Here is a 23,826-nt window from a genome sequence, read left to right on the forward strand (position 1 = left end):
GGTGGCGCGTCGTCACTTCCGCAGTGATGGCGGTCGTGTGCCGTCGGGGCTTGCTGGCTCCGCTGAGTGGGCGGTTGTGGGCCGGCCCGCGGGTTCCGCTCCGCTCTGTGGCCGCTGCCGCCCCGCTCTACGATGTGGTGGTGTCGGGCGGGGGCATGGTCGGGAGCGCCATGGCCGCCGTGCTGGGTAAGGCTGTGACCTTCCCGCCCGCTCCGGGCGGCGTCGCAGGTGCCGTCGGCCCGGCCCGCTGCCGTCCCCGCGGGGGGCTGCGGTAACGGCCGCACGACCGGCGGCGGTCTCTGCCTCCCACCCCTGCCGCGGTGGTGTGAGGTCTCGGAGGTCTTCGGGCCTCCCGCACCCGGTTTTGTGAGTTCAGCGAGTCGCGGGTTTTTGTGTCCCGCTGTCCTCGCTGTCTCACCAGCTCCGCGAAAAACTTCAAACTGGGAACTTTCCCAAAACCTTCGTGTTTCAGTGTGTGGAGTACCGGGTACTATTATAAGTCGACCGTAATTATTAATCCGTGTTGGTGATAGTGTGAGATAACTATATAGTTACCATTTAGGCCCTTAATGTTCGAGACCCCATTGTGGAATTTCCTTATTCCTGCGTCCCCTTGTGACAGCACTCTAAAGTTGACTTAAAGCTGTTTGGTTAGCTGATCGTTATGATAAGCCATGTCCTATTTATGTGTGTTTGTGTGTATATATGTTCATGTAGCCATCAGTTTGAATTCTGTAGACTACTTGTAGCGTTCCTGTCAAACATGGTGACCCTTAAATCACTGATGGATAATTTCAGCTATAGTTGAAAATGCGTTTCTGATCCTAAGTTTCATTCTCCAACCCTATATGTTAAACGCTGGACTACTAAATTAAAATGGATTTGTGCTTGGTTTGCATCACTAGAGACCCTGAGAGTACTGGCTGCTGCTTTATTTGGAACATTGATTCAGAAGGGTGTAGTAGTGACAGAAGCCTAAAGAGAAGAGTGTAAAGAAGAGCAAAAGAGCAAAGATCCTAAGCAATAAGTGCTTTTCAAGTATAAGGGTTTATCTTGCAAACTTATCATTGTTCTGCTTGTGTTGTTAAACAAGACCACAGCGGAATTGAGACAGCATAAGGATCCCCTCCAGCAGTGATATCTAAGGCGAAGATGAAGGTTTGAGACCTTTCAAGAGATGAGGTTATGTTATGTATAATCTAGAAAATATGTTCAGGATACTGCTGTTATTGGGACTGCTGTAGTAGTAAACTCTGGATGTTACAAGGACACCATTTCTGGTCTCGGTACCTTCCACAACCATAGCAGTCAGATGCAACAAGCATGGCTAATTCAGCTGTAGTGTGATTTACTCTTTACTTGAGTCATCTCTTGATTTTTTTTTTCTGTTCTCTTTAACTGAAAGTGAAAGTCTAAACTGCCTGTGCTATTCTACTGTCAGAATATAAGGATAACGAAAACATTAATGTAGTTCCTAAGTATCATAGAATTTTTATTTTGATCTCTTGTTCTAATAGGTGAATTTATGTTTAAGGTCTGAAAAATGTGTTCTGTGCGTGGAGTAAACATTGCAGATTTCACTTGTTAATACTTCAGTAATGAACTTTCATAACAAAATAGGCACAAACTTGTACAGAAATGTAAACTTTGTAAAAAAAGAAAATGTTTAATCCATGCTTTAACTGCAAAAGGGTTGTTCATCTCAGTAACGGGATTGTAGTCATAAAGCTTTAAAATACAAAAGTTTACCTGCCTGGTCAAAACCTATATTGTAAATGCATTTATTAAGCTTTGCATCTACTCTGTCTTACTACAAAAACGCATAGGCATTACTGATACAGAAATAAGAAATGAGATTTTTGGCAGGAGCATTGTAACAGAGCATATATTTGCTTATTTTAGGGCATGATATCCACTTCCATGATAAGAAGATTGCTTTGTTGGAGGCTGGTCCTAGGAAAGAATATGATCGCATGCCAGACAGTTACAGCAACAGGGTCAGTTCCATCTCCCCAGGATCAGCAACCCTCCTAAGCAGTAAGTATGATTTCTGTTGTTTGCATTTTTAACAGTATATTTGAGCTGGTTTTATTTTGTTTAAACAAAACTCCTTTGAGCATGTGCTGCCTTCATCCTAAACTCGATGGAATTATTTCCCTTTGTCTCTTAGTATTCTATATGCTGAATTGTGGTGATTAAACCAGGCTTCTCTTGGTAACAGGGATCTGTGTTCTGGTATCTTGGTCTGATTTGTTATATAAATATTTGTGACAGTAGGCTAGTGAAAGGTTGTAAGGTGCTCTCTACAGCATCGGGGAACGTTCTGTTCACAAAAGAAGCACATACTCAGTGCTCTGTAGTCTGGTAACTCAATTCTGATTAATTTTCATTTTAAAGAGAGATTTGAGCCTTGATTCCTTACAGAGAAAGAAATGTTCTGAACAATGATGGCTGTGCATTTCTGTGTCTGTTTTATTACTCAGTGATAGGACAGTGAGAGTTGACTGTTAAGTCACAGTGTTCATGAAAGCAAAGCTCTTGTTTCTTTTCTACTGGCCTGTGTTAACAGTAAAATAATGTGATGCTGGAGCTGTGAAAGTATTGAGGCAGACCTGGTCCTGTCTAGGGATGGTGCAAGCAAAGTCTGGGCACTGATAGTCAGGGAGGGAGGAGGAGAGTGTGGAGTGAGCTTCAGTTTTGTTTGGGTCTCAATGTCACATGTGAACCTGTATCTCCGTGCATTTGTGTCCTTTTTCAGGTTTTGGTGCCTGGGATCATGTCTGCAGCCTGAGACTCAAACCATTCCGGCGAATGCAGGTGCCTTACTTAGGGCTGCAAATATACTATGTGTCTCTCTCCTTTGAATTCTCAGAAGTACTTACATTAATGATCCAAAGGTTTTTTTCTTTGGCAAAGGGCAGGTCACGCTTATGATGATTCCTGTTACTTTTTTGGGGGTAGCAGTCTACTCAGAAATACCCTTCCTCAGAGTGTTGATGATACAGGATGAAAGGTTGATTCCTAATGGAAGCTGTAGATGTTGAGGCATGGGTACTAGGTCAGGAAATAAAGGTAAAGGTGTGTATTGGTTTTGGCTGGGATAGAGTTAATTTTCTTCATAGTAGCTTGTACGGTGCTGTGTTTTGGATTTGTGATGAAAACCGTTGATAACACAGGCACATATTAGCTATTGCTGAACAGTGCTTACACAGCGCCAAGGCTGTCTCTGTTTCTCGCACTGCCCTGCCAGCAAGTAGGCTGGGGGTGCACAAGAAGCTGGGAAGGGACACAGCCAGGACAGCTGACCCCAACTGACCAGAGGGATATCCCACACCGTATAACATCATGCTCAGCAATAAAAGCTGGGGGAAGAAGGCAGAAGGGGGGACATTTGGAGTGATGGCATTTGTCTTTCCAAGGAACTGTTACGCATGATGGAGCCCTGCTTTCCTGGAGATGGCTGAGCACCTGCCTGCCTATGGGAAGTAGTGAATGAATTCCTGCTTTGCTTGCGCACACAGCCTTTGCTTTAGCTATTAAACTGTCTTTATCTCAACCCACGAGTTTTTGCACTTTGACCCTTCTAATTCTCTCCCTTGTCCCACTGCAGGGGAGTGAGTGAGCAGCTGTGTAGTTCTGAGCTGCCTGCTGGGGTTAAACCACAACAAGGTGGTAGGGTGGCTTTATATGTTAATTATGCAACAGGAAAGTAGGGAGAAAAAAAACTTTCTTTGCAATTAGTTTTTTACATGAAGCTAGATCATTGTATGAAAGGAATTATGTGATGTACTTCAGTAGCTGTGAGTGAATGGTAATCCAGGATGTTTCCTCTAGTTCTGTACTTCTAGATTGCCAAGTCCTTTTCTCGTTAAGATGGATACATTCATAGCCCCGAGAGGAACAACACTTCTTTATCATGTAGCTTCATGTAATGTATTTTTTTCTTTGTAGGTGTGGGATGCTTGTTCTGAAGCCATGATCGTTTTTGAGAAAGATGACTTAGATGACATGGGTTACATAGTGGAGAACGATGTCATTATGTCTGCTCTCACAAAACAGTTAGATGCAGTAGCAGGTAGTGGACAACTTCTTTAATATTTTATTTCCCGCAGAGAGCTTTCAGTTACTTGCCTTCTGTTGTGTGTGCTAAGTTATGAGAGGGAGAAAGAGAATTCATCTAACAAGTAACTCTGAGACATAGGCAGCTTCTTGAAATGGCGTGGGGGGTGGAGGGGGAAGAAATCTGTCTTCTGAAGGCTACACGGCAAGAAAGCAGTTTCATACGTAGCTCTCCAGAACATAGTTTCTCCAAAAATAGACTTAATGAAAAGATCTGTAGCTTTCTATGCAGAGCAGGCCTTGCAGTGACAAAGGGTTGGCCAGATCTGTTCTTTCAAGGTGCCTTGAGAATTGTAGGGTCAGCTCTTAGGGTGCCATTAAGACATGCATGGCCTTTGCTGTTGTAGTGATGTTTCCTTTTTTCATGTCTGTATCATGCTGTGACCATGGTACTTTGTGTTCCCATCAGACCGGGTGGAGGTTTTCTACAGGAGCAGAGCAGTTGGGTATACCTGGCCCCTTCCCTCTTACAGCTGTGACACAAGCCCTTGGGTCCAAATTGAGTTAGCTGATGGACGCAGACTTCAGACCAAACTGCTGGTAACTAAACTTTTTATTTCTGTTGATCAGGCATCATCTCTCACCCAAGTCCTTTCCACTGGATTTTGTTCTGATTCCGTGTGTGCCGCTCCACCCATGTGGAGGGCTTGAGTGAGGTGAGTGGCTAACTCTGTCAGAGATGCTATGGGACACGGTGCATAGCCTTTTCTGTACCTGATGCAGGAAGACTGTGCTGAATTGGACAAGAGCAGAAGGAGCCAACTTTTCTGGTTTTGGGGAATTTCCCCCCCCCCCCCCCCGAATAAACAAAAAATGTGTACATGCAGGCTGAGGTTTGTAGACTGGAATATTGGCTTTCTTAGGAGCTGCTGAAGAGGTTGCTTTGTATTTCTCTGTTTTGCAGATTGGTGCGGATGGTCACAACTCTGTAGTCCGGAAGGAAGCTGAAATTAAGAACATTGAGCATCGATATGACCAGTCAGCCGTGGTGGCAACTCTTCATTTGTCTGAGGTGAAATTCTGCTAATTGACTCTTCCATAAGCAGCAGAACAGCTTAAGTAGGTGATTCAGGTCACTAGTTCATAACTGTCCACTTGCTTCTTTCCACTGTAGGCCACAGACAATAATGTAGCATGGCAGAGGTTCCTTCCCACAGGACCAATTGCGCTTCTTCCGGTAAGATGACTTGTGGTCTCTGGTGGGTTTTTTTTTTTTTTTTTTTTTTTTGTCTGTTCTTTTCTAGGAACTTTACTTCTGTCTGTGCCTTTCTGTGTTAGTTTTGTCTCTTAAGATTTTGTTCATCCGCCCTTTTCAGTTATTGCATTTGTTTTCCTCTTCTGCACTCTCACTTTATCCTTGGCATTTCCCACTTGCAGCAAGTTGGGATGGAAGAGTAAAGCGCAGAAGGAGTGGTGTGGGGCAGGGCAGTGGAGAAATCCTTGCAGTCATCATTTATTTTTGCCTCTTTTTCTCTTGATACTTACCTATGACATTCTCTTAAACTAGCTGTCTGACACTGCAAGCTCTCTGGTCTGGTCTACATCTCATGAACATGCATCGGAACTTCTCACTATGAATGAGGAAAGTTTTGTGGATAGCATCAACTCTGCTTTTGTGAGTATCAGCCTTGTGGCGGGTATAAGGCTTTCTTGTAGTCACAAGAAATACAATGGAACCCTACAGCTTAAAGGATAGTAGTGGGAGAGGTGGATTCTCAAGTTCCTTCCTCTGGTGAGGATGATATTAAAAAGGCACTTAGCAAAGAAAGGATGATCCCTTGGGACTGAATTAGGTTAGTTCTGAAAGTCATAGACGTTGAACTAACTTTCCGAAAGGTGGGAAGGGTAGGCTAATCCTAGCTGGAAACTTGTATGTCCTAATAGATGAAGATAGTTTCTTCTACTGTATAGTTTTGTCCAAGTGGTTAAAATTCAGTATTTGGAGCTCATTCAGATTTTTTTCAGATGGATTTTTATATGTTTAGTTTGGGTTAACATCTAAGGATTTGTTTGTTTTTTTCAGTGGAGCAACGTAAACCACTCTGACTTCATTGATACTGCTGGGGCCATGTTTCGATCTGCTGTTTCACTCCTGAAACCCTCAGGCACTGCAGTCCGTCAGCTGCCCCCGAGCATTGCTAAAGTAGATCCAGACAGCCGAGCCATGTTCCCTCTTGGAATGGGGCATGCAACAGAGTATGTCCAGCACCGCGTGGCTCTTATTGGGTAAGGTCCCCAACAGTAGCCCTTGCATGAGTGGGTGGCATGTGGTTAGAAGTGATGCGAGTATAGTGACTCCCAGTAAACAAATTAGATGGTTAGAAATAATTTATAGTTTCAGTTTGACTTTACCCAGGCCCAGTTTGTACCATGTGCTCTTGTGCCAACAAAGTCCTTTTGTATGAGTAGCTCTCGGTCCATTGTGTCTGCTTTCTATGTAAATTGCGACATAATTATTTCCTTCTTCTGGTTCGTGTAGTCCAGTGAAACAATCCAGTATCTCATGCTGGACCTGTACTTCCCCAAACATTGTGGCAGCCATTCTGTGTACCAGTTTGAGTTTCAAACTCACCTTTCTTGAACACAAACGATGAAACATACAAATTATTCTAGATGGCATGTCATAGGCTTTTGTACGGTGGCCTATAGAAAATAGGAAAATGTCTCATCTTTTACATTCTAAGGTTGCATGTACTTTTTTCTCCACCACAGCTGCAATACACTGGTAGCTTATAGTAATTCTTGGATGTTGTATTACACTTCAGATACTTTTCATCTTTCCAACTTGTGAGCCACTCTGTGCTTGGGAGCACTCTGTGCTTTATAGCTTGTTAAAGTGCATGATCTTAAATTTCATACTCAAACTTCATTGAATTTCTCTAACTTTAAGACTCCCTTACCAATATGTCTGGCTTTGTCCTTTAGACGAGTCTGCTCATAAAAGAACCTGATTTTGTTTCTATTCAATGATATCCCACTTCTCCTTTGTATGCATAATGTGTGCTTTGTGTTTGAGAAATGTGCCAATGATACACCTCCTGTTGTGCCAAGGTCACTTACAAAAATATTAAGGCCTGTTCCACACGTGATCTGAGAGAGGACTTTGGCTAGTCACCTCTTTATAATTTTTCCTTTCAGAACTGCTTTTTGTTATCTCCCCTTTGTCTTGCTTCTTACAACCGGAGAGGCAGTCAGGTAGTTCAGCATAGCATGCAAGGAGGTACTGGATAAAGCTTATTTGCTGCTGTAAGGTGGTGTTCCTTGCAAAGAGGTGAGGAGTGCTATACTGATCCCTTCTGGGGTTTGTCAGCCATTACGGCTTTCTTCAAGAAGGGATGTAAATTTCTGTCTTCTCTTGCTCCAGGGATGCAGCACACAGAGTCCACCCACTTGCAGGACAAGGTGTAAACCTGGGCTTTGGTGATATTGCATGTTTAGCTCATCACCTCAGTGCAGCAGCCTTCAATGGGAGCGATCTGGGTAAGGATCCAAGACAATGAAGTGGCAGTAAGATGATTAGTCTTGCAGGCCTTTGCTGCTATACATTATGACAAGCATTACCTCTGTTGCAGGTTAAGTGTGCTGCTATCTTGTGTTTGAAAGGCACAAGCATTTTTGAAGCAGAACTGTTCTGATGTCCGTTGGCTGTGGAGCAGTTAAAGATTCTTGGGTGCAGTTTCCATCCCACAAATCTCAAAGCTGCTTTAAAAAAATTTCTGCAGGATGGTAGTTAAAGAGATGATGAGATGAAGGGTACGAGGTGATGGAAGGAGGCCTTTATTAAGATGGACCATTTCTCTGTTCTCTTTGTGTTTTCAGTTGTCAGTGGAGACTGCTGTACAGATACGATGCGCAATTGTTTGTGGCAGACAGTTTTAATAGGAGCATTCAATTATCTCTTCCAGGCTCCTTAAAACATCTCTTAAAGTTTGAGACAGAACGTCAGAGGCACAATGTCTCCTTGATAGCTGCTATTGATGTGCTAAAGAGGCTTTACTCCACAAGGCTGGCTCCCTTGGTGTTGCTGAGGACATGGGGATTGCAAGCAACAAACGCCCTGCCTCCTGTCAAAGTAAGAATCTCACTTCGGTGAGGGCTGTAGGAAGAGTCCAGAACTGTTCATGAAACATACACAAGCTGTGAAGATTTTTTTTCTTTTAAATGAAACATTTTTGGTTGGATAATGCTACTTGTTCAAACTGAGGTTTTTTTGTCTTGAACGAGCCTGAGTAGTTCCTAAATGATGGCTCAGTAGTAACTGGTTTCTCCTGCAGCAAAAGGGAAGATAAGAGATCCAAGTGTGTATACTCTGTATCAGCAGTTAGATGTTAGAAGTCACTAGAAGTCTTTGACCTTATTTTGCTATGGAATGAAAATGCGGAACCTCAAATTGCATTTGAGAAATGCACTATAAAACCCTAGCCCTGTGAAGAAACATCTTCACTAAGAATAAGACGTCAGGTAGCTTGACAGATGTGTTGCAGGGCTCAAACAAGTTACCTGTTTCTGTGCCATTTTGCCTTGTAAAATTGTTCCCTCATGGCAGAAGTGCAGGTCTCTATAATGAAAGTTACCTGAGGAAGGCAGCGGTGAGGAGGTTGTCTTAAACACAGACCCTCTGTTTGCAGCCTGTCTGCCTAAATTCTGCACCATCTTGACCTAGTTGCTGGATTTTCACAAGTTTTCTTAAGCCACCTGTTCTCAAAGCTCCCAAGCAAATTACATTCCTCATTTCTGGATTTGAATGTTTTATCCCACAAATCAAGGTGCCTTCTGTTAAATACAGGTGGCCTGTTTCCTTTGTGTTATGGTCACAGTTAAGACACTACCCGAGTTGAAGAGCAGTAAATTCCTAAGGCGTAGTAGCTGCCATTGACAAGATGTCTTTATTAGTTGCACTAAAAGGAGGACTGTGCTGCTGGTTCAGTGCTCAGATTTTCTTTTTCCTGTTTAAAGCAGAAAACCAAATGAAGACCTCTTTTTCTGAGCACAGAACCTGTTGGTAACACCTCTGTTTTGCCCTACTTGGGAAGGAAAAGAATGCTGTAACTTTTTAATTTTCTAGCATACAGGGGTAGGTGCTCCGCACTTGGCTAGAAAGGCTGATAAAGAACTGTTGTCCATTTATATAAAGGGAAGGAGCAGCTATAGCTGCTTTCTAGAATGTATGCTTGTTAACAAGTTTACAAATTACTTTTTCTTCTCTTTTAGGAGCAAATCATGGCTTTTGCCAGCAAGTGATCTGTTGTCAGTTCAGAACAGCAGCTTGCCAGTGAACATTGCCCTTGTAAGGACTGTGACTGATTTGAATCTTTGAATTCTGTTATTTTAATTTAACAATAAAACTGAGGGATTGAGCTGTGTATTACATCATCCACTGGTTTATGCAAAAGTTCTGTCTCGTCTCTCTCCTCAAGAGGATTTAGGGTCTTTTCCTGCACTACCATGGTGTCTTCAGCCACAGAATTATCTGTAAAATGTGCTTTTAATTTGGGCCTTTTGAATTGAAGACTGAGATGGAAACAGCTGTCTGTCTTTTGGCAAATGCAGTGCTGAATTTTGCCAGCTACAACTTTTGCTGCTTAATTACTTTCAGTTTTCTCTGACGTGATTTCTAGAGCTGTAATGTCACTCCTGGCTTCTTAGCACTTCCTGGACTCAGAAAGGAGGGGTAGTTTTCCACCGAGGGAGACAACTCATGGTGGCAGATATGTTTTAAAGCTCTAATCTGTCTCTTTCACCCTTTTCCCTGCCCTTCTCTTGGTCCTTTATTTAATAATGGTGTTTCTTGTGGAACATGAGAGAGAGATGCAAGACAGCAATAATATGTAGGAAAGAAAACTGCACCACATCATCTTGAATATTGTTTAAAATGCTTTAATTACTAAAATAGACATTCAAGATATTCTGTCTTAGGTTCCAAACACCAGCCTCCTGCATTAGACATTTGACACTCACAAAATTAAGTGAGCACTGCCCATGGGCAAGACTTACACATATGGTTGATCAGTATCAGGAATTAACATCAGAAAGAATGAAACATAAGTTTTGAACTGAAAGCCATTACTTATGCTTCTTCAGTTGCTCATATTAGGCAGTTCCTGTTAGTGACTGCCTAAAAAACATTACAAAGGAGGAGATAAAAATCAGGGCTGCAAGTAGAACTCTTCTCTTAAAAGGCTGCTTAGTCTTTAGTTAAGCTAATAAATAATCTCATTGCACTAGGGTAAGTGTGAGGACTTGACAGGGCTTCTCTAGATCCCCCACCCACCTTGAGCAGTTCAGATGTAAACAGCAGGAACTCAATTCTGCAATTTCTTGCAAAAGAAACCTTTGAGCAAAGTTTTTGTTTCTCTCATGACTGCAGGATCAGACCCCTGATAAAAAGCAGCAGTTTTGCTTCAGTTAATGAATTGTGCCACTGACAAAGGAAGGCCCTGAGCATTCAGATTTAATGCAACTTTGGTACTGGGAAGCAGACGCTCCCACCTAGCATTTGTAGTACCAGAGTCTGAGGCAAAGAACACAGAAGAGAAACTTCCTCTGTGTGGTACCTGTCTTGTTCTAGAACATCCTCCCTTCAGACAAAACCAAACCCTTAAGTACTCCTCAGGGCTAGTGTCTATGCAGGTGGCAGTTACGCTGCTGCTGCTTGTTCCTTACATACAACATCCCACCTTCCCTTCCTGTTTCAAATACAGCCTCACTGCTTATGGCTCGTAGCCCCAAGATCTAGTAAGAGTTTGTCATAGCACTGGCTCAGACTGAAAGAAAACTCTTGGATTTTGAAATTAGCTAGTTCTCAGGAGTAACGCAGCTTGGCTAGTAACCACTGCATCCTACTTTATGTTCTCTGAGAATACAAAAGTGAATACAATTGTTCACTGAAGACAAAATGAACGCGCTTGCAGTCACCTTGTTGTGCGGACCAGACCATATACTAAGTTTTGCCAAACACTAGGAAGGGGAATAAGAAGTGTTTGTGGTTGAGAAGAGGCCACAACTACTTTCTTCGTGTTCAAACAGAAGCTCCTAGTGAGGAAGGAACAGAAGTTTGGTGTGACACTGAGGCATTTCCCAACATGGATTTCAAAACAGATTCTGGTAAGGAGGAGTACAGGTAGGATGAACATTTCGTATTTCAAACAAACAGCCTGAATTTACAGCAAGGTGTCAGTGGTGGGACAAGTACAAGTAGCTCCATCCCCAGCCCTTGGACTCCTGTTGCTGACTGAACTTGTTCAATCAAAAGCACACCTTGCACCCTAGCGCCATAAAACCTGAGATATGAGAAGGGGTAGCTTAATTAGTCACAGTCAAACTTGTGCTGTTAACTAGAGGAAGTGGACTAATGTTCACAGTAAGGCAAATTTCTAAGTCTCCAAACTGCTTGGCAAGATTACTGAGGGCATGAATGCACTACTTCCTCCCCTTGCTGGGAATTGCCAATTATTTTCAAATCCAGTTTGCAGAGAAGGTAGCATGAGGGCAGTCTTTGGTTTTACAGAAGTGGGAAAGGTGTGTTACAGCAAAAACGTTACTGCAAATGCCTGACAGGAAAGTGTTCATTGCAAGAGATCAGTGGATAAGCTTCCCTTAGTCACGTGAGTAATACCTCTCTGTTCTTATGATATGAAAAAATTAATGTTTACCTTACACTTTCCATGGTGAGTAGAAGATACTCATTTTTGATGAGCTAGCTGCCAGCTATTTCATGGGGTGGAAAAAGTTGTCTCTACAGCTGTTTCTGCTTAGGACAATGCAAGATCCACACTTGGGAGCCTCACAGTATTCAAGCAATCTTGATGTTCTCTACAGCCAATTAAACAAGAAAACCAGGATCCTACAGCCCAGCTTTCTAGCATACCTGACAAGACGCTTTCTTTAAAATAATTGATCTTTCATTGCTTCTATATGTTTGGTGTGAAAGAGATGGCAAGTTTCACTTTAAATTGTTACTCAAATAGCTTCTTGCTCTCCTCACAGAAGTCTTGGGCTTCCTAAACAGCTGCAACCCCTTCATTGGATGCACTGTTCCTGAAGACCTGCTATATATATTAAAAATAATTCCAGAGCAATGCAGGGCTGCATACACCATTTTATGCATCCAACTCCACTATATTAAAGAGAAATGAAATTTAAAACAAATTTAAAATGGACAAGGTGTAAGCAAACAAGGGATAAGAAAGCAGAGCTACTTCTGCTCTTGTTCTCCTTCTGTTTCTGATGCTAATTCCACTCTCTCCCTATTTTCATCTATTAAACAACTGAAAAAACAACTTGTTTCACCACAGCTCTGCATTCAGAGGAGGTTCCTAAGAAGAGTGCAGGAAGTGATAAGCCCAAACTTTCAGATGGGAAACCACACCTTAGAGCTCACTCTGACAAAATGGGCTGTGGTGTTCTAATAGCTCGCTGGCCCAGCAGGTCTCCGAGACTGTGCAGTGCTTACTTCCCTTGTGCTTGCACTAGACTTGACTCTTTGGTGAGCAGATTTATCTCAGGTTTGGTGTCGTGGATTGGTTCATGGAAGAACCTGAGGAGCACCACCATCAGAGGAAAGAAGGCTGTGGGAGTGCCTTGCTGAGAGCAGAGAAACAGAACCGCCTCTCACGGCAAAGTGAGCTATCAGATCAGCCATTTCATCTGACTGCACCCTTAACGTCCTTGTGGGTGTAATGTGACAAGCATTTCTTTTGGCAGTGGAGTTTAAATAGCTGGCACTGCTGCCTAGTTGTGCCAGCACAACTATGTGTTATGACTAGATGCTAAATGAATGAAGTTATCAGGTCTGGTAGCCAGATGTACGGTATAGCTGCACAGACTTGTAAACGGCAGCAAAAAGGAACACAGAACAGTCAGGCACACATTCTGCTTAGGAAACGACTGCTGCCTAAAGAAATGCTTGGTAGGTTGCAACTTATGTTTTAGCGAACGTCCTTCCCAAAACCATGCGCAAAGTGTGCTTATAGCAAGCCCCTTCTTGAAAGACTGGGGTCTTCTTGCAATGTATTAGCTAAGCTAACAGACAGGTACTTGGAATGCTGAGGCTGGCAGCATCCATAGTTGTTCACTTTTCTCTGAGTGACTGTTGATGTCATCTTTAATTTCTGTATTTAACATCTCACAAGCAAATTTAAGTTACGTATGTTTAAAATAAAAAGGGGAGGAAAAGTCACATGTCTGTAGTCTGCCACCACGTGCCAGGTACTCTGTGATTCTAGCAATGGGATGCCATACAAACGTGCTGGTGAAAAGCTGGCTTTGAGCCCCTTGTGGATACTCTGCTGGAGTTTAGGCCTTTTGACTTTCAGAAGGCAGCTTCTGGATCATTTATGGCAATCACAATTATAAATCATACTGTGGCAACTCTCTATACATGATGCCAATCGTGGGTGAAGATCTGTTCTATAGCTTTGGTCCATGTTCTGCTCTGTGACCAACTCCAGCTGAACAACGTACCTGGAGATTTCAATTTGCTTTCTCAGCCTTTCAGAAATGCTGAAGTCCACAGGAGTGCCACAGCTCAACAGGTTATCCCCAGAGACTGCAGTAGGTGAAAGGTAGCACCCAAAGTCCAGCTTGTCTCTATGTTGTTCACTTTCTTTGTTAACTATAAAGGAAGAAAAAGAAGTGTTCCCAACAATTTCCTAGATTCATATGTTGCACAGATGACAGTAACTACATGTAATGACCCTGGAAAGACTCAGTAGATAATTACCCAGAAAAATGAACCAATGTTGATTGATAAGAGAAATTTGGAAGCTGGCTTTGGGATTTAACTATTTTTCTCACCTGTAAGAGCGTGTTGTCCCTAAATCCAAAGCCTTCCTTTAGTAACGCAGTGATGTAAGTGAGATCCATGCAGAGGAAAGGACTGGCTGAGTTGTACCTCTCCATGTTATTGCAGACTACAGAAGGAAGAAAAAAAATGGATCTCAGCAAAATAAAGGAGCTTTTATCCACATTATACATTTGAATTTACCTCAAGCCAAAGCCTACTAAAACAAGCCACCCGCTTCTATTAATGGGTACATATGGTACATGCTACACATAACTCTTTTGAAGTCTGAATCTCTGCTGAACTGACAACTGGCAGGGAGTTGGTAGATTACTTATTCTTTCAAGAACACAGCATCATTTGTCTTCCTTGTCTAGTCTCCAAGGATGGCTGCAGTAATGGACTCCACCTTCTAGGTTGGCAGCTTCTTTTATTTTTTAATAAATAAATGGTTTGATGGTGTTAGATAACATCTTAGCTGCATCTTTGGAAATAAGCTCTCTCAGTATCCGGGGGGGAAACAAACACCCCACACTCAAACTTTAGAGCCTAATCCCCCTATTCAAAACCATCTGAGTTTCTAGGGAGATTAAATTTAACTGAAAAATCATTAGAATTTAGGTCATATTTTAGAAAAAAGTCAGTCCTAAGCTACATAATTAAACATCTGCTGGTGACAAATAGGGTCTACTAATCATCATGAGGATGATCACAATTCAGAGGTAATACCTTGCTCTGTAAGCTAAAGTTTTAGCCATCAGTAGCGTGGCAAGGTGGGAGCTCTTTTCACAGGAGGAGGTACAAAACTAGAACAAGCATTCAGGAAAAAAGTTGGGGGAGGGAAAGGAATGCAGGAGAGGCTGTCAGACTTAAACAAGCTCTGCTCTCTCTCTCCGTTTTGTTAGATTAAAAAGGATTTAAGGTGACAGACTTACAAAAGTCAGCACTCTCCTAAACTCAAGAGAGTTGCAGTTTGACAGAAGGAGCTCTTGATACAGCAAATTCACTTTCTTTTGTACTGACATTTATGAACTATCATCTCCTTCCTCTCCTGAAGAAAGCTGCGAAGCCGCTAATGCTTTGTTTCCCCTCACTGCTCTATTAGGACTTTCTTCTGCAACAGTTACAGGTGTTGGCTAATAAAAGGTAAGATGACATGGAGGATGGAAGTGGAATAAAGGTTAAACAAACATTTTTTTAGAAGTCAAACTCACATCATGTACTGCCTATAGACATTCATATTTTTGTTATTTCTCATCCCCACCAGTTTCCTAAGTCTCATGACAGTTACCTTCTTTGGCTTTTCTTTCAAAATCTTTCACTTCCAGAACACCTCCCTGTTCATAATCTGAAAAGGAAGAGGTAAGAAAACATCATCATAGACCTGAAAGCATTTGAATTCTCTATCTAAGTTGACCCTAGAAGACAACTCAGTGATGCTGGGCTAGGAGTGAGATCTGTTGGTAACAGGGGACAGAGCTGCAAGTATAACTGGAGCTCAGAGCACAAGTCTCATCTGCTGAACTCTGAACATCAAACTGCACTGATGGATACACATTCATTCCCTGAAGGCATTTTCTGCACTTCCTCTTTCTCAACACCATTCCTTTTCCCTTCTCCCCATGGCTCCAGCCTCCAGGGTTCTTCTGTCTACCTTCTGGTTGACATGTTCACATGTAGTGGATTATCCCAAACCAATTTACCAATTAGGTTGGTGTCAACTGCACGATCATAGTAATAGGAGAAAGCATAGAAGGAACTTCCACGAATCTCATCTGGTTGGTGCAGTTTCCCTTTGACAACCTTGAGTACTTCCAAGTAGCAAGGCTTGAATCCTGTTTCTCCTGTCAGGACAAACACAGATGGGGTGAGCCAGAGAGGCACATCCAGGAGATGGACGAATCAGTGGCAATAAGATGAAAAAGGGAAGAAGCAAAGATTAAAGCATCAGAATCACAGAATCATAGAATCATTTAGGTTGGAAAAGACCTTCAAGATCATCAATTCCAACATCATCCATGCCCACTAAACCATGTTCTGGAAAACATGAAGAGGTGAGAAAAGCTTAGATATCCCTCCCATAATCCAGCATGGCACCTGCATGCAGGCAAGGGCTCCAGATCACCATCATGAAGTGGAATTGGTTAGAACAGATCATAGCAATATCTGAAAGGTGTGCTGAGCAAACTAGTGTAGGTGCATGAAAAGCTTCCTCCACATCAGGCAAAACTCCCATTGTTACATTCTATGGTCATCAGCAGAATCTCATTTACATTTGCTACTGCCTGCTAGATAAAACCCTACTTTCCCTCCCCATCACATCATCATTTTATCAATCCACTTCACACACCAAATCTGCAACTCGGCTCTCATGTTCCCCTGTTGTAAAGCAAAACAACACGAGTCACCAAAGGGGTCTGTTCTAGTCACTGATGGTAGCAGCTTCACCCTCTGTATACAGCATTAGGGATAGTATCTTAAGAAATAGTTCCACAAGTGAGATGATACACTTTGGCCTACCAGTTATTGTACCCTAACACAGCCCAAGTTTTTGCACTTAGCTCAAAGCCTCAGAAAAAGCTGTCTTATTTGCACAAGTAACTCTTAGTGTTTCCTGTTAAGGTAGCAATTGTAATAAGGGATCACAGCCAGAATATGGAGAGTGCAGGTGAGCTACTCTTACAGCTTCAGATTTTTCTTTGGCTCTGTCCAAAGTCCACATCTATAATTGGACAGATATCTGTCATAACCCAAGGTAACTGATAGAGTATTTGCCAAGAAAAATCTCAGATTCTGGAGACAAAACTTGTAAGAAGCAACAAGTCTCCTTAATTTACCTTCTTTCTTGCCACCATACCGGTATTTCACTCCCCCGAAGTGCCACTCTGCCTCCAGCTGCTTTGGCAAACAAGAACTGCGGAACATTTGTCCATCCACAGCTGGTATGAAACCAGAGGGGAGAGTCAGAAAGGATAACATTTAACACAGTTATCGATCAATATGCAGAACCAGAAAAGAAAAGACTGAAAGATCTTCATTAAGGTCTTTAAGCAAAAGTAAGGAAATCTGAATTGATGGATGCCACACATGATTATGAATTATGGACCAGTCTCAGTCTGGAAAAGTTGAGCCCATTTTGTCCTGCAAGCTGCAGAGCAGCTGGGCTTGTCATTTGTTAATGAGAGCTACGTGGTACAAGGATATCTGGATAATGGCTGTTCACCACAGAAGACAAGAAACAAGAGGTAATAAATTAAACACACAGATACACAAACCCTAACAAACAGCAGATAACCAAGACAAACAAAGCAACTGAGCAATGAAGACAAAAACTCCTAAGACACTGATCAATGGCCGCTACAGAACCACTGAATGTACCCTTAAAGAATTCAACCAGAAATACCGTAACTGATTGGAAGAAAACATGATTATTGTGGCCAGTACAGGTATCACAGAAAAAGCAAACTTCTTACAGAATGGTTGAGGGGGATTGTGGGACTGTGCAAAATTTACTATGGGATGTTTAGGGGAAGGCTCAAAGGCAGGGACAGAGGGAATCAAGGGATCAGGGAAGCACAAGTGTGGGAAAATGGAGGGGACGATAAAAGAAGGCAATCACAGCCAAGCAGGCAGCTGGTCAGTTTGCTTTCCTGGCTGAGCCTTGTGGCCAATCACTGCAGTCTGTCCTATCTTCTTCTTAAACCCTATTCCCAACTATTTTTGATTTGAGTACATTCCAGTAATTAACACAAGTCCTTCTAACTGGCAAGTAAGAATCCAGCAGGAGGAAAGACCCCAGGTCCTGGCCAGAGACAGGACAAAAGGCCCAAGGTCTGGTCATGAAGACTGGAAGGACTTAAGGTCTGGGTCAGAGACTGGAAAGACTCAGGAATGCAAGCATGCATTCAGGTTAGTGAGTGACAGTGTGTGTGATATGCTCGCGGACTTCAAGCTAGACTAGTCAGTGAATACAGCAGGAGATCTGGGGGAACATGGCGGGCCAGGCAGGTACCAGAAAGACCTATAAAGTGGGTTTGGCCTAAGCAGCAATCCCTAGGAAAAGGATGTATTCATGCTGTTTGTGTTTCTGTGGATGCTTGTAAAGCTGTGAGTTTGTGGCTGGCCATGTCTATCTGGTGTTTGTATGTTCCCATGTATGCATTTCTGGAATTTGCAATCAGTATCACTGCTAGCTGAACTTGGAAATAGGGAAAAGCAGCTGTCTCAAAAGACAACTCCTTAACAAGCAGTAGCCTGTTTCCAGACAGATCTCTACCAGCGAAAACATAGAAAAGCAGGAGACAGAAGTGAAGACACGGGAAATGGGCTGCTGACACAAGACTAAGTCTAACCATATCTTTCAAAAATCTTGGATGTTTTATCATATGAACATACCTTCTATATTCAAAGCTCCAAGTGCTGCTAGTCTGGCAGCTTTTAGTCCAAACCCCAAATAGCTGCAAACAACAAAGACAGACATTACAGTTTTAATTCTTGCACATCTGGTATGCTTCACCCATAGCCTCTTCCTAAATCCTGGAACACCCAAACCAAATTTCCTTCCTCCACTCCCACAAGTCTCCCCTCTCTAAAACAGAGAGTTTCCTTTGCCAGAACAATTCCAAAGACCAAAAGACTGACAAAACCCCAAGAATTATAGAGCTGTAAAATGGAAAAATCTAAAACTGCTGAAAGTGGTTAGAGCTGCTGTGGTATTTCTACAAGACATTCATGAAAAGCAAAAATGCACAATCTTAAAAACAAGCGAGAAAGAAAGGTTTGTAAGGAGTGCATAGGGAATAGGATGGCCATTCTTATGTCACACAGATAAGACTATGTGCTCTTAGGGCAGAACTAATAGGAGAACTGCAGAACCTCCCACTAAATGGAAGCTGTGCCTTTGTGTGAAATTCACCTCTGTTTGACTCCACAGATTACTGCTATACTCATTACAAGCTAGGATGTTGTCACCGGCTGGGCTGAAACCATGACAGATGTGAACAACGTTTACGAGAATGTCATTACATGTTGCTGGCTTCAGCAACACAGCTAGATGAAAAACCTGTTGGCCTTTCATTCCCAACTCTGTGTTTGGCTACTTATCCCTTTAGTCATGTCAATATAAACGTTTACAGAATAATCAGAGTTAAACTAACCTCCAGCTCCCTCATTTTTTGGTGACGGTTTTCAATCCCAGTTATTTTAAGTGATCTAATGGACTGTGTTGGTGAATACAGCAATCAGCTACATCATTAAATGTAAGCAGTAGGAGAGGAGGACTATTAAAACAGCTCTGCTGTCAAGTAAGCATATTCTGTAACTGACCAAGATGATAATCTTCACCCCACTCACTAGTAACAGGCTGTGACCAACTGTCTATTATACATGGTCAAGTTCTCATGACTAAGTCATGCAGGTAAACTCTCTGGATTTCACTGCAGACGTCTCAGAAACTTGTCAGCTTAACGCAGTAAGCACAATTATATTATTCCAGGCCAAGTATCCCCTCCAATTGGATCAAGAATCTGTTGTGCTCCATGGTCTGTATCAGCTGCCTATGGCTGTCTCTCTTTGGTTTACATCAGTCTAGGTTTTACTTTTTGTCCAGTTGCTGATGAGATGTGCCATTTCAAACTAAGAAGAAAAAAGTCTCAGGAAGGTCCTCTTTCCAAATCTCTGACCAGGTTTAGTTCTGACTACTGGCATGATATCCTCCTTTCTGCTTGGTCTAAAATATTTGGCTTGAATCCAGTAATAAGAATTCTTCTCCGTAAATATAGTGACTCATAATGCTTTCTCTTCATAGAATTTGACAGACTAATACTCCCTTGCAGTGATATTAACCGTGATCCTGGAAAGTTTCCAGTCAACTAATGTCATGTTCCACTTCAACTCATGTTTCAAGCAGATATGAAAACTAGTAAAAAAGTCATGGTCCCAGCAGCTGGTAACGGGATGACATGGCCATTTGTGGTTAGCTCAGGGGCTGCAGAAAGACTGATTTCCCCAGCGGAGACAGCAGCCTTTTTGCTCCTCACCTGTGGGTATAGAGCTTGTAGGTGCTATTAAACATTTCAAATGAGGTAAGAAAATCCCCAGGGGTTTCCTTCAAAGTTTCCTAAAAGTTAAGTAAAAGAAGAAATCTTTTAGTTCCTATTATGCAGTAAAGAATAACCAACTTTGATGTAATATCACAGACATACCCATAGGGTTTACTGCACACTCATCTGATCTGCTTTGAAAACAAAGAACAGTTTTTGTAATACCTGCAGCTTTTAATACTGAGTTTATTTATATGCATCTTTGTGTTACTCAATGCATAATAGGGAAGTGCAACATATCAGGATGAAAATACTTTCTAATTCAGGATACCCGAATTTTTCAAAGTACTTATGTGCTAGTCTATATATACAGTGTCCCCATCAAAATCAGCTGCACTAGAAGTGCTATGAAGTTTTGCAAGTCAGACTAGACATCTCAGTTGAGGAATTCAGAAGAATTAAAAATGCAAAGTAAAGTACAGGCCACTTTTTCACCATGTTAAATGTCATGCTAATACTCAAGAAAACACCGTGACCACTCCCAGTCTTAGGGCTGCTTTACCTCCTGGTTTAAGTGCTTTCCTCTAAATTAACCTCTTGTCTCATCACCACTAGTTTTCCTCCTTTCACAGTCTTCCCTCTGTGCGCACCTCTGCCCCACTGGTACTCAGTCCCTACCTTCTTGCCAGACTAACTCTCACATTCTTGTAAATCTGAGCCAGTTTAGGGCTTATTTACTGTTCCTTTGTTTCCAGTCCCCGAGATCTCAATTCCAGTTTCTGTCTTTCCTCTGCTAGTGACCTCATTCTCCCATCCCTTCTTGGCCCTGTGCATCCATATCAGACACTCTGTTATTCTGGGCCAAGCAGCAGAATCTCAGAGAGGACTGAAGCTGCAGAGTCCCTGTCGTTTACCATTCAAGTAACCTGATACAGCAAAAAACCACCAAACATCTGGAATTGTAGAGTCCTAGACAGAAGCCTGCTCAAAGCTGAAAGAGATTTGGCAGCATTCAGCTTGAGTTTCTCCTGAAAAAAAACAAATTGAAATTTGTTCTGGGCGTCTGGTAGATTTTCATTGGAATGGCAGTCATATCCTTGACCCAAAACACCCAGACCCTGCCATATTTTGAGTTCTGTTCCTAAACCTTACATCACAGAAACTTTTAAAAAGGAGAGATCCTGAAAAAAAATTGTTTGGAGAAAACAACTGGCTTTTTTCATGCTTACTTTCACAAAAAATGTAGAAATCCTCACACTCCTCCCAAATGAGGCAGGGACCAGACAGACAATTTCATGATTATGATTCATTTTCAGTTGCTTATAACTTTGGCAATAATACCATGAAAAGCATAACACTAGCTTAAAAACAGCTCCATGCAGTTACCATTAGATGTCCTCTATTAGCTTGTAATCTATATTTCATTAATGAATCTCTTACTATTACAGTATTTTGTTCAAAATGAATACAAGAACAAACATGTGACTGCCTCAGATTGCAGGAAGGGAAAAAACCCCTCTGCAAATCAAAGGGGGAAATCCCTGCTAATTCTGTCAGATGGGAAAAACTCTTCAGAAACATACTGAGCTATGTAGTGCTCTTTTGTATGAACTTGACAATACAGGTGAGAAGCAGACATAGCATACAAGCAGGCAACATGAACCTTGACTCCACACTGCCCTACAAATTCACACCATTGGTCCTGGTCAGTAACAAACCCTCAAGGCCTTTTCGTGCAAGGCTCTAAGGAGACATTTGAATCCTGAGCTGCAGTTCAGCCTACTTCACAGCTCTATTTATTCTCCAAAACCCTGACATGCAACACCCTTTCCTGTTGGTCCAGTGCCCACTTCAGCAGGTGTTATCAACACAAAACAGAGGGCAAGCCCAGAGTACTTGAGGGTTTGCTGAACAAGATAAGGTTACACGTCATGTTTCAACATGACCCACCATTGCAGAACTAAAATATCCCGATATGAAAACCATGTGTTTTGTAGTCCCCAAACACCCTTTGAGAATCTCAATTTCTGTAAACAAAAAAATTTTAAACGAAGGACTCTTTCAGAAAGGGCCACAAAATCAACTTCACAATATCAAGGTGTAGAATGCTATAGTGCCCTTCCAATACCCATGTAATTTTCCCATGCAAACTATAGATCTGGGTCCCAGTTCAAACTGTTTCTAAAGAGCTAAAGAATTTCTGACAAATCCAGCAGATATAGACTGAGGGGCAGAGAGGGGAATTCTCAAAGAAAATGAGAAGAAATTGATAAGAAAACAAAGAGGGATTGGCTGTGCTATTATAAAAGACATTTGCCCCATGAGACACCCCCCTCCAAAATTTAGTGAGGATCGACCACCAGACTGGAATGGAAAAAAAAGCCCAAACAACTCAGAGCAGACCCTAAATTTCTTGTAATATGCAAGAATACTTCCTGGAAATGTTCTACATTTATTGAATACAAAATAGTTGTCTGCATTAATGGGGCCTTCCCAGCCTGGGTCTAGAAAACAAAAGCTGTTTCTCTTTGGTTCTACCCATTTGCTTGCTTTCTTTTTTCTTCCCTGTTACCCAGGCTCCTTTGTTTGCAAGTGCCTATCATCCAGCTGGTGATGTCAAAGGGAACAGAAATACAGATGTTCTGTACACCACAGATGTTCTGCTTGTGCCAGTGCTGACAAAATGATATCTGAGAGCACAGCAGTGTTCAGGTCTCTCCACTGGCCCTGCAGTCCCAACCCACACACTTTTAATCACGCCTCACCTCAAACCGTGGCAGGAATGTGATTTGGGTTGAGGCTCCTCCCAAGTCCAGAGTCCCAACAGTATGCTGGTTCTGGCCAGACAGCTGCCCTGCAAACAACATCATGCTCAGAACAGCCCCAAGTGCAAAATACTGCATGCATGTTCAGGCAGCCACCAAGTTACCACATTATCACAGCAATACAGGAGGGCTGAGCTAGCCTTCAAAGACAAAAAACATCACAGAGAAAAGGTAGGCAAACAGAAGGTATTATGGAAAGATTCATAGGACCTTCTTCCTCGATTCCAGTTTCACCTCCAAAGAGACAAAAGCAGATAAATCTCTAGGCATCCAGCAAAAGCTGAAAGTAAGAGACAAAGTATCTCCTGCAGAAGACTGTCAGGGAGAATACATAAATTCTGTAGCCACCATACAGCTGGACAAGAGCAGTAGGAGCGGAAGGATGGTAAGAGCAGAACCAGCTATTATCGTTTCTCTTCACCCAGAGCAGCTTTTTTGCTTGCTCATGTATCTTCTAGAGTACTGATTTTCTTTTTTCACTAGATTGCATTCCCAGAACTTCTTAGAACCAGCAGGGCTAAAGCACCAGTGCATCCCCTGTTACACCATTTTAGTTGCATAGTTCAGGCTGGGATGAAGAACATTGTAAACCGTTGTTTCCCACCTTCTAACATTAGCAGTACCACTCGCCTATGTACGTTACAGAAACCAGCTTGCCAGTGCCTCCCAGTCCTGAGTAAATCCTGGCACCTTCTGGATTAAGATGCCTCCTTCTTACTACAGGCGTGGCTCACCCTTGGGAACACGGTCTGTCCAAGATAATTCACTGCTTTAGCACTGGTGCCACAGTGGGGAGGAAAAGCAGGACATGGCAACCAAGACAGAGGAACCTAGAGCGATCACCTCCACAGTCCATATCTATAGAGAAGTTATACAGAATCGACTACCTGTCAAAAAGTTCACAGTGATCCAGGCTAAAATTCCTGCAAAGAGTGAAAAAGGAAAAAAAAATTACCACTGAATACTCACACAGCCTCCTGCCCACCATTACCACCTTCCACATGTTATTTATTTACCTGGAAATCATTACTAATGTAACATAACCGCCCCATACTTCAGA

General features: G+C 42.4%; 2 protein-coding genes across 7 annotated transcripts in view; one reads left to right on the top strand and one right to left on the bottom strand.

The window, feature by feature from the left end:
• Positions 1-9,490, top strand: COQ6 (coenzyme Q6, monooxygenase). The gene is made up of 12 exons (XM_052782686.1): positions 1-186; positions 1,903-2,037; positions 2,759-2,817; positions 3,952-4,075; positions 4,529-4,659; positions 5,024-5,131; positions 5,234-5,296; positions 5,627-5,734; positions 6,143-6,345; positions 7,484-7,599; positions 8,025-8,191; positions 9,331-9,490. The coding sequence occupies exons 1-12, from the start codon at positions 27-29 to the stop codon at positions 9,358-9,360; spliced, it is 1,404 nt and encodes a 467-aa protein (XP_052638646.1). The 5' UTR covers positions 1-26; the 3' UTR covers positions 9,361-9,490.
• The window catches only part of ENTPD5 (ectonucleoside triphosphate diphosphohydrolase 5 (inactive)), a 27,559-nt gene continuing 11,352 nt past the window's right edge, over positions 7,620-23,826 (bottom strand). For 4 of the 6 annotated variants that reach the window (XM_052782698.1, XM_052782695.1, XM_052782696.1 and 1 more), the window contains 9 exons: positions 23,654-23,689; positions 22,707-22,795; positions 19,939-20,018; positions 18,296-18,357; positions 16,738-16,839; positions 15,604-15,744; positions 15,192-15,248; positions 13,915-14,030; positions 9,981-13,732 (listed from right to left, as the gene is read on the bottom strand). In XM_052782698.1, the coding sequence (XP_052638658.1) occupies positions 13,646-13,732; positions 13,915-14,030; positions 15,192-15,248; positions 15,604-15,744; positions 16,738-16,839; positions 18,296-18,357; positions 19,939-20,018; positions 22,707-22,795; positions 23,654-23,689 (770 nt within the window). In that variant the 3' untranslated portion in view covers positions 9,981-13,645. Of the gene's footprint in view, positions 7,955-8,261; positions 8,388-9,980; positions 13,733-13,914; positions 14,031-15,191; positions 15,249-15,603; positions 15,745-16,737; positions 16,840-18,295; positions 18,358-19,938; positions 20,019-22,706; positions 22,796-23,653; positions 23,690-23,826 lie in introns of those variants that run through there. The other 2 variants (XR_008234511.1, XR_008234510.1) reach the window with 2 other exon arrangements.

Source organism: Harpia harpyja, chromosome 3 (genome assembly GCF_026419915.1).
Source record: "Harpia harpyja isolate bHarHar1 chromosome 3, bHarHar1 primary haplotype, whole genome shotgun sequence".
NCBI lineage: Eukaryota > Metazoa > Chordata > Aves > Accipitriformes > Accipitridae > Harpia > Harpia harpyja.

What these genes read in the sequence shown, in the direction of transcription:
- COQ6 (XM_052782686.1), top strand. Translation starts at nt 27, where the DNA reads ATGGCGGTCGTGTGCCGTCGGGGCTTGCTGGCTCCGCTGAGTGGGCGG. An exon ending in AACCATTCCGGCGAATGCAG is followed by an intron (nt 2,818 to 3,951) that starts GTGCCTTACTTA and finishes TTTTCTTTGTAG; the next exon opens with GTGTGGGATGCTTGTTCTGA. An exon ending in ACGCCCTGCCTCCTGTCAAA is followed by an intron (nt 8,192 to 9,330) that starts GTAAGAATCTCA and finishes CTTCTCTTTTAG; the next exon opens with GAGCAAATCATGGCTTTTGC.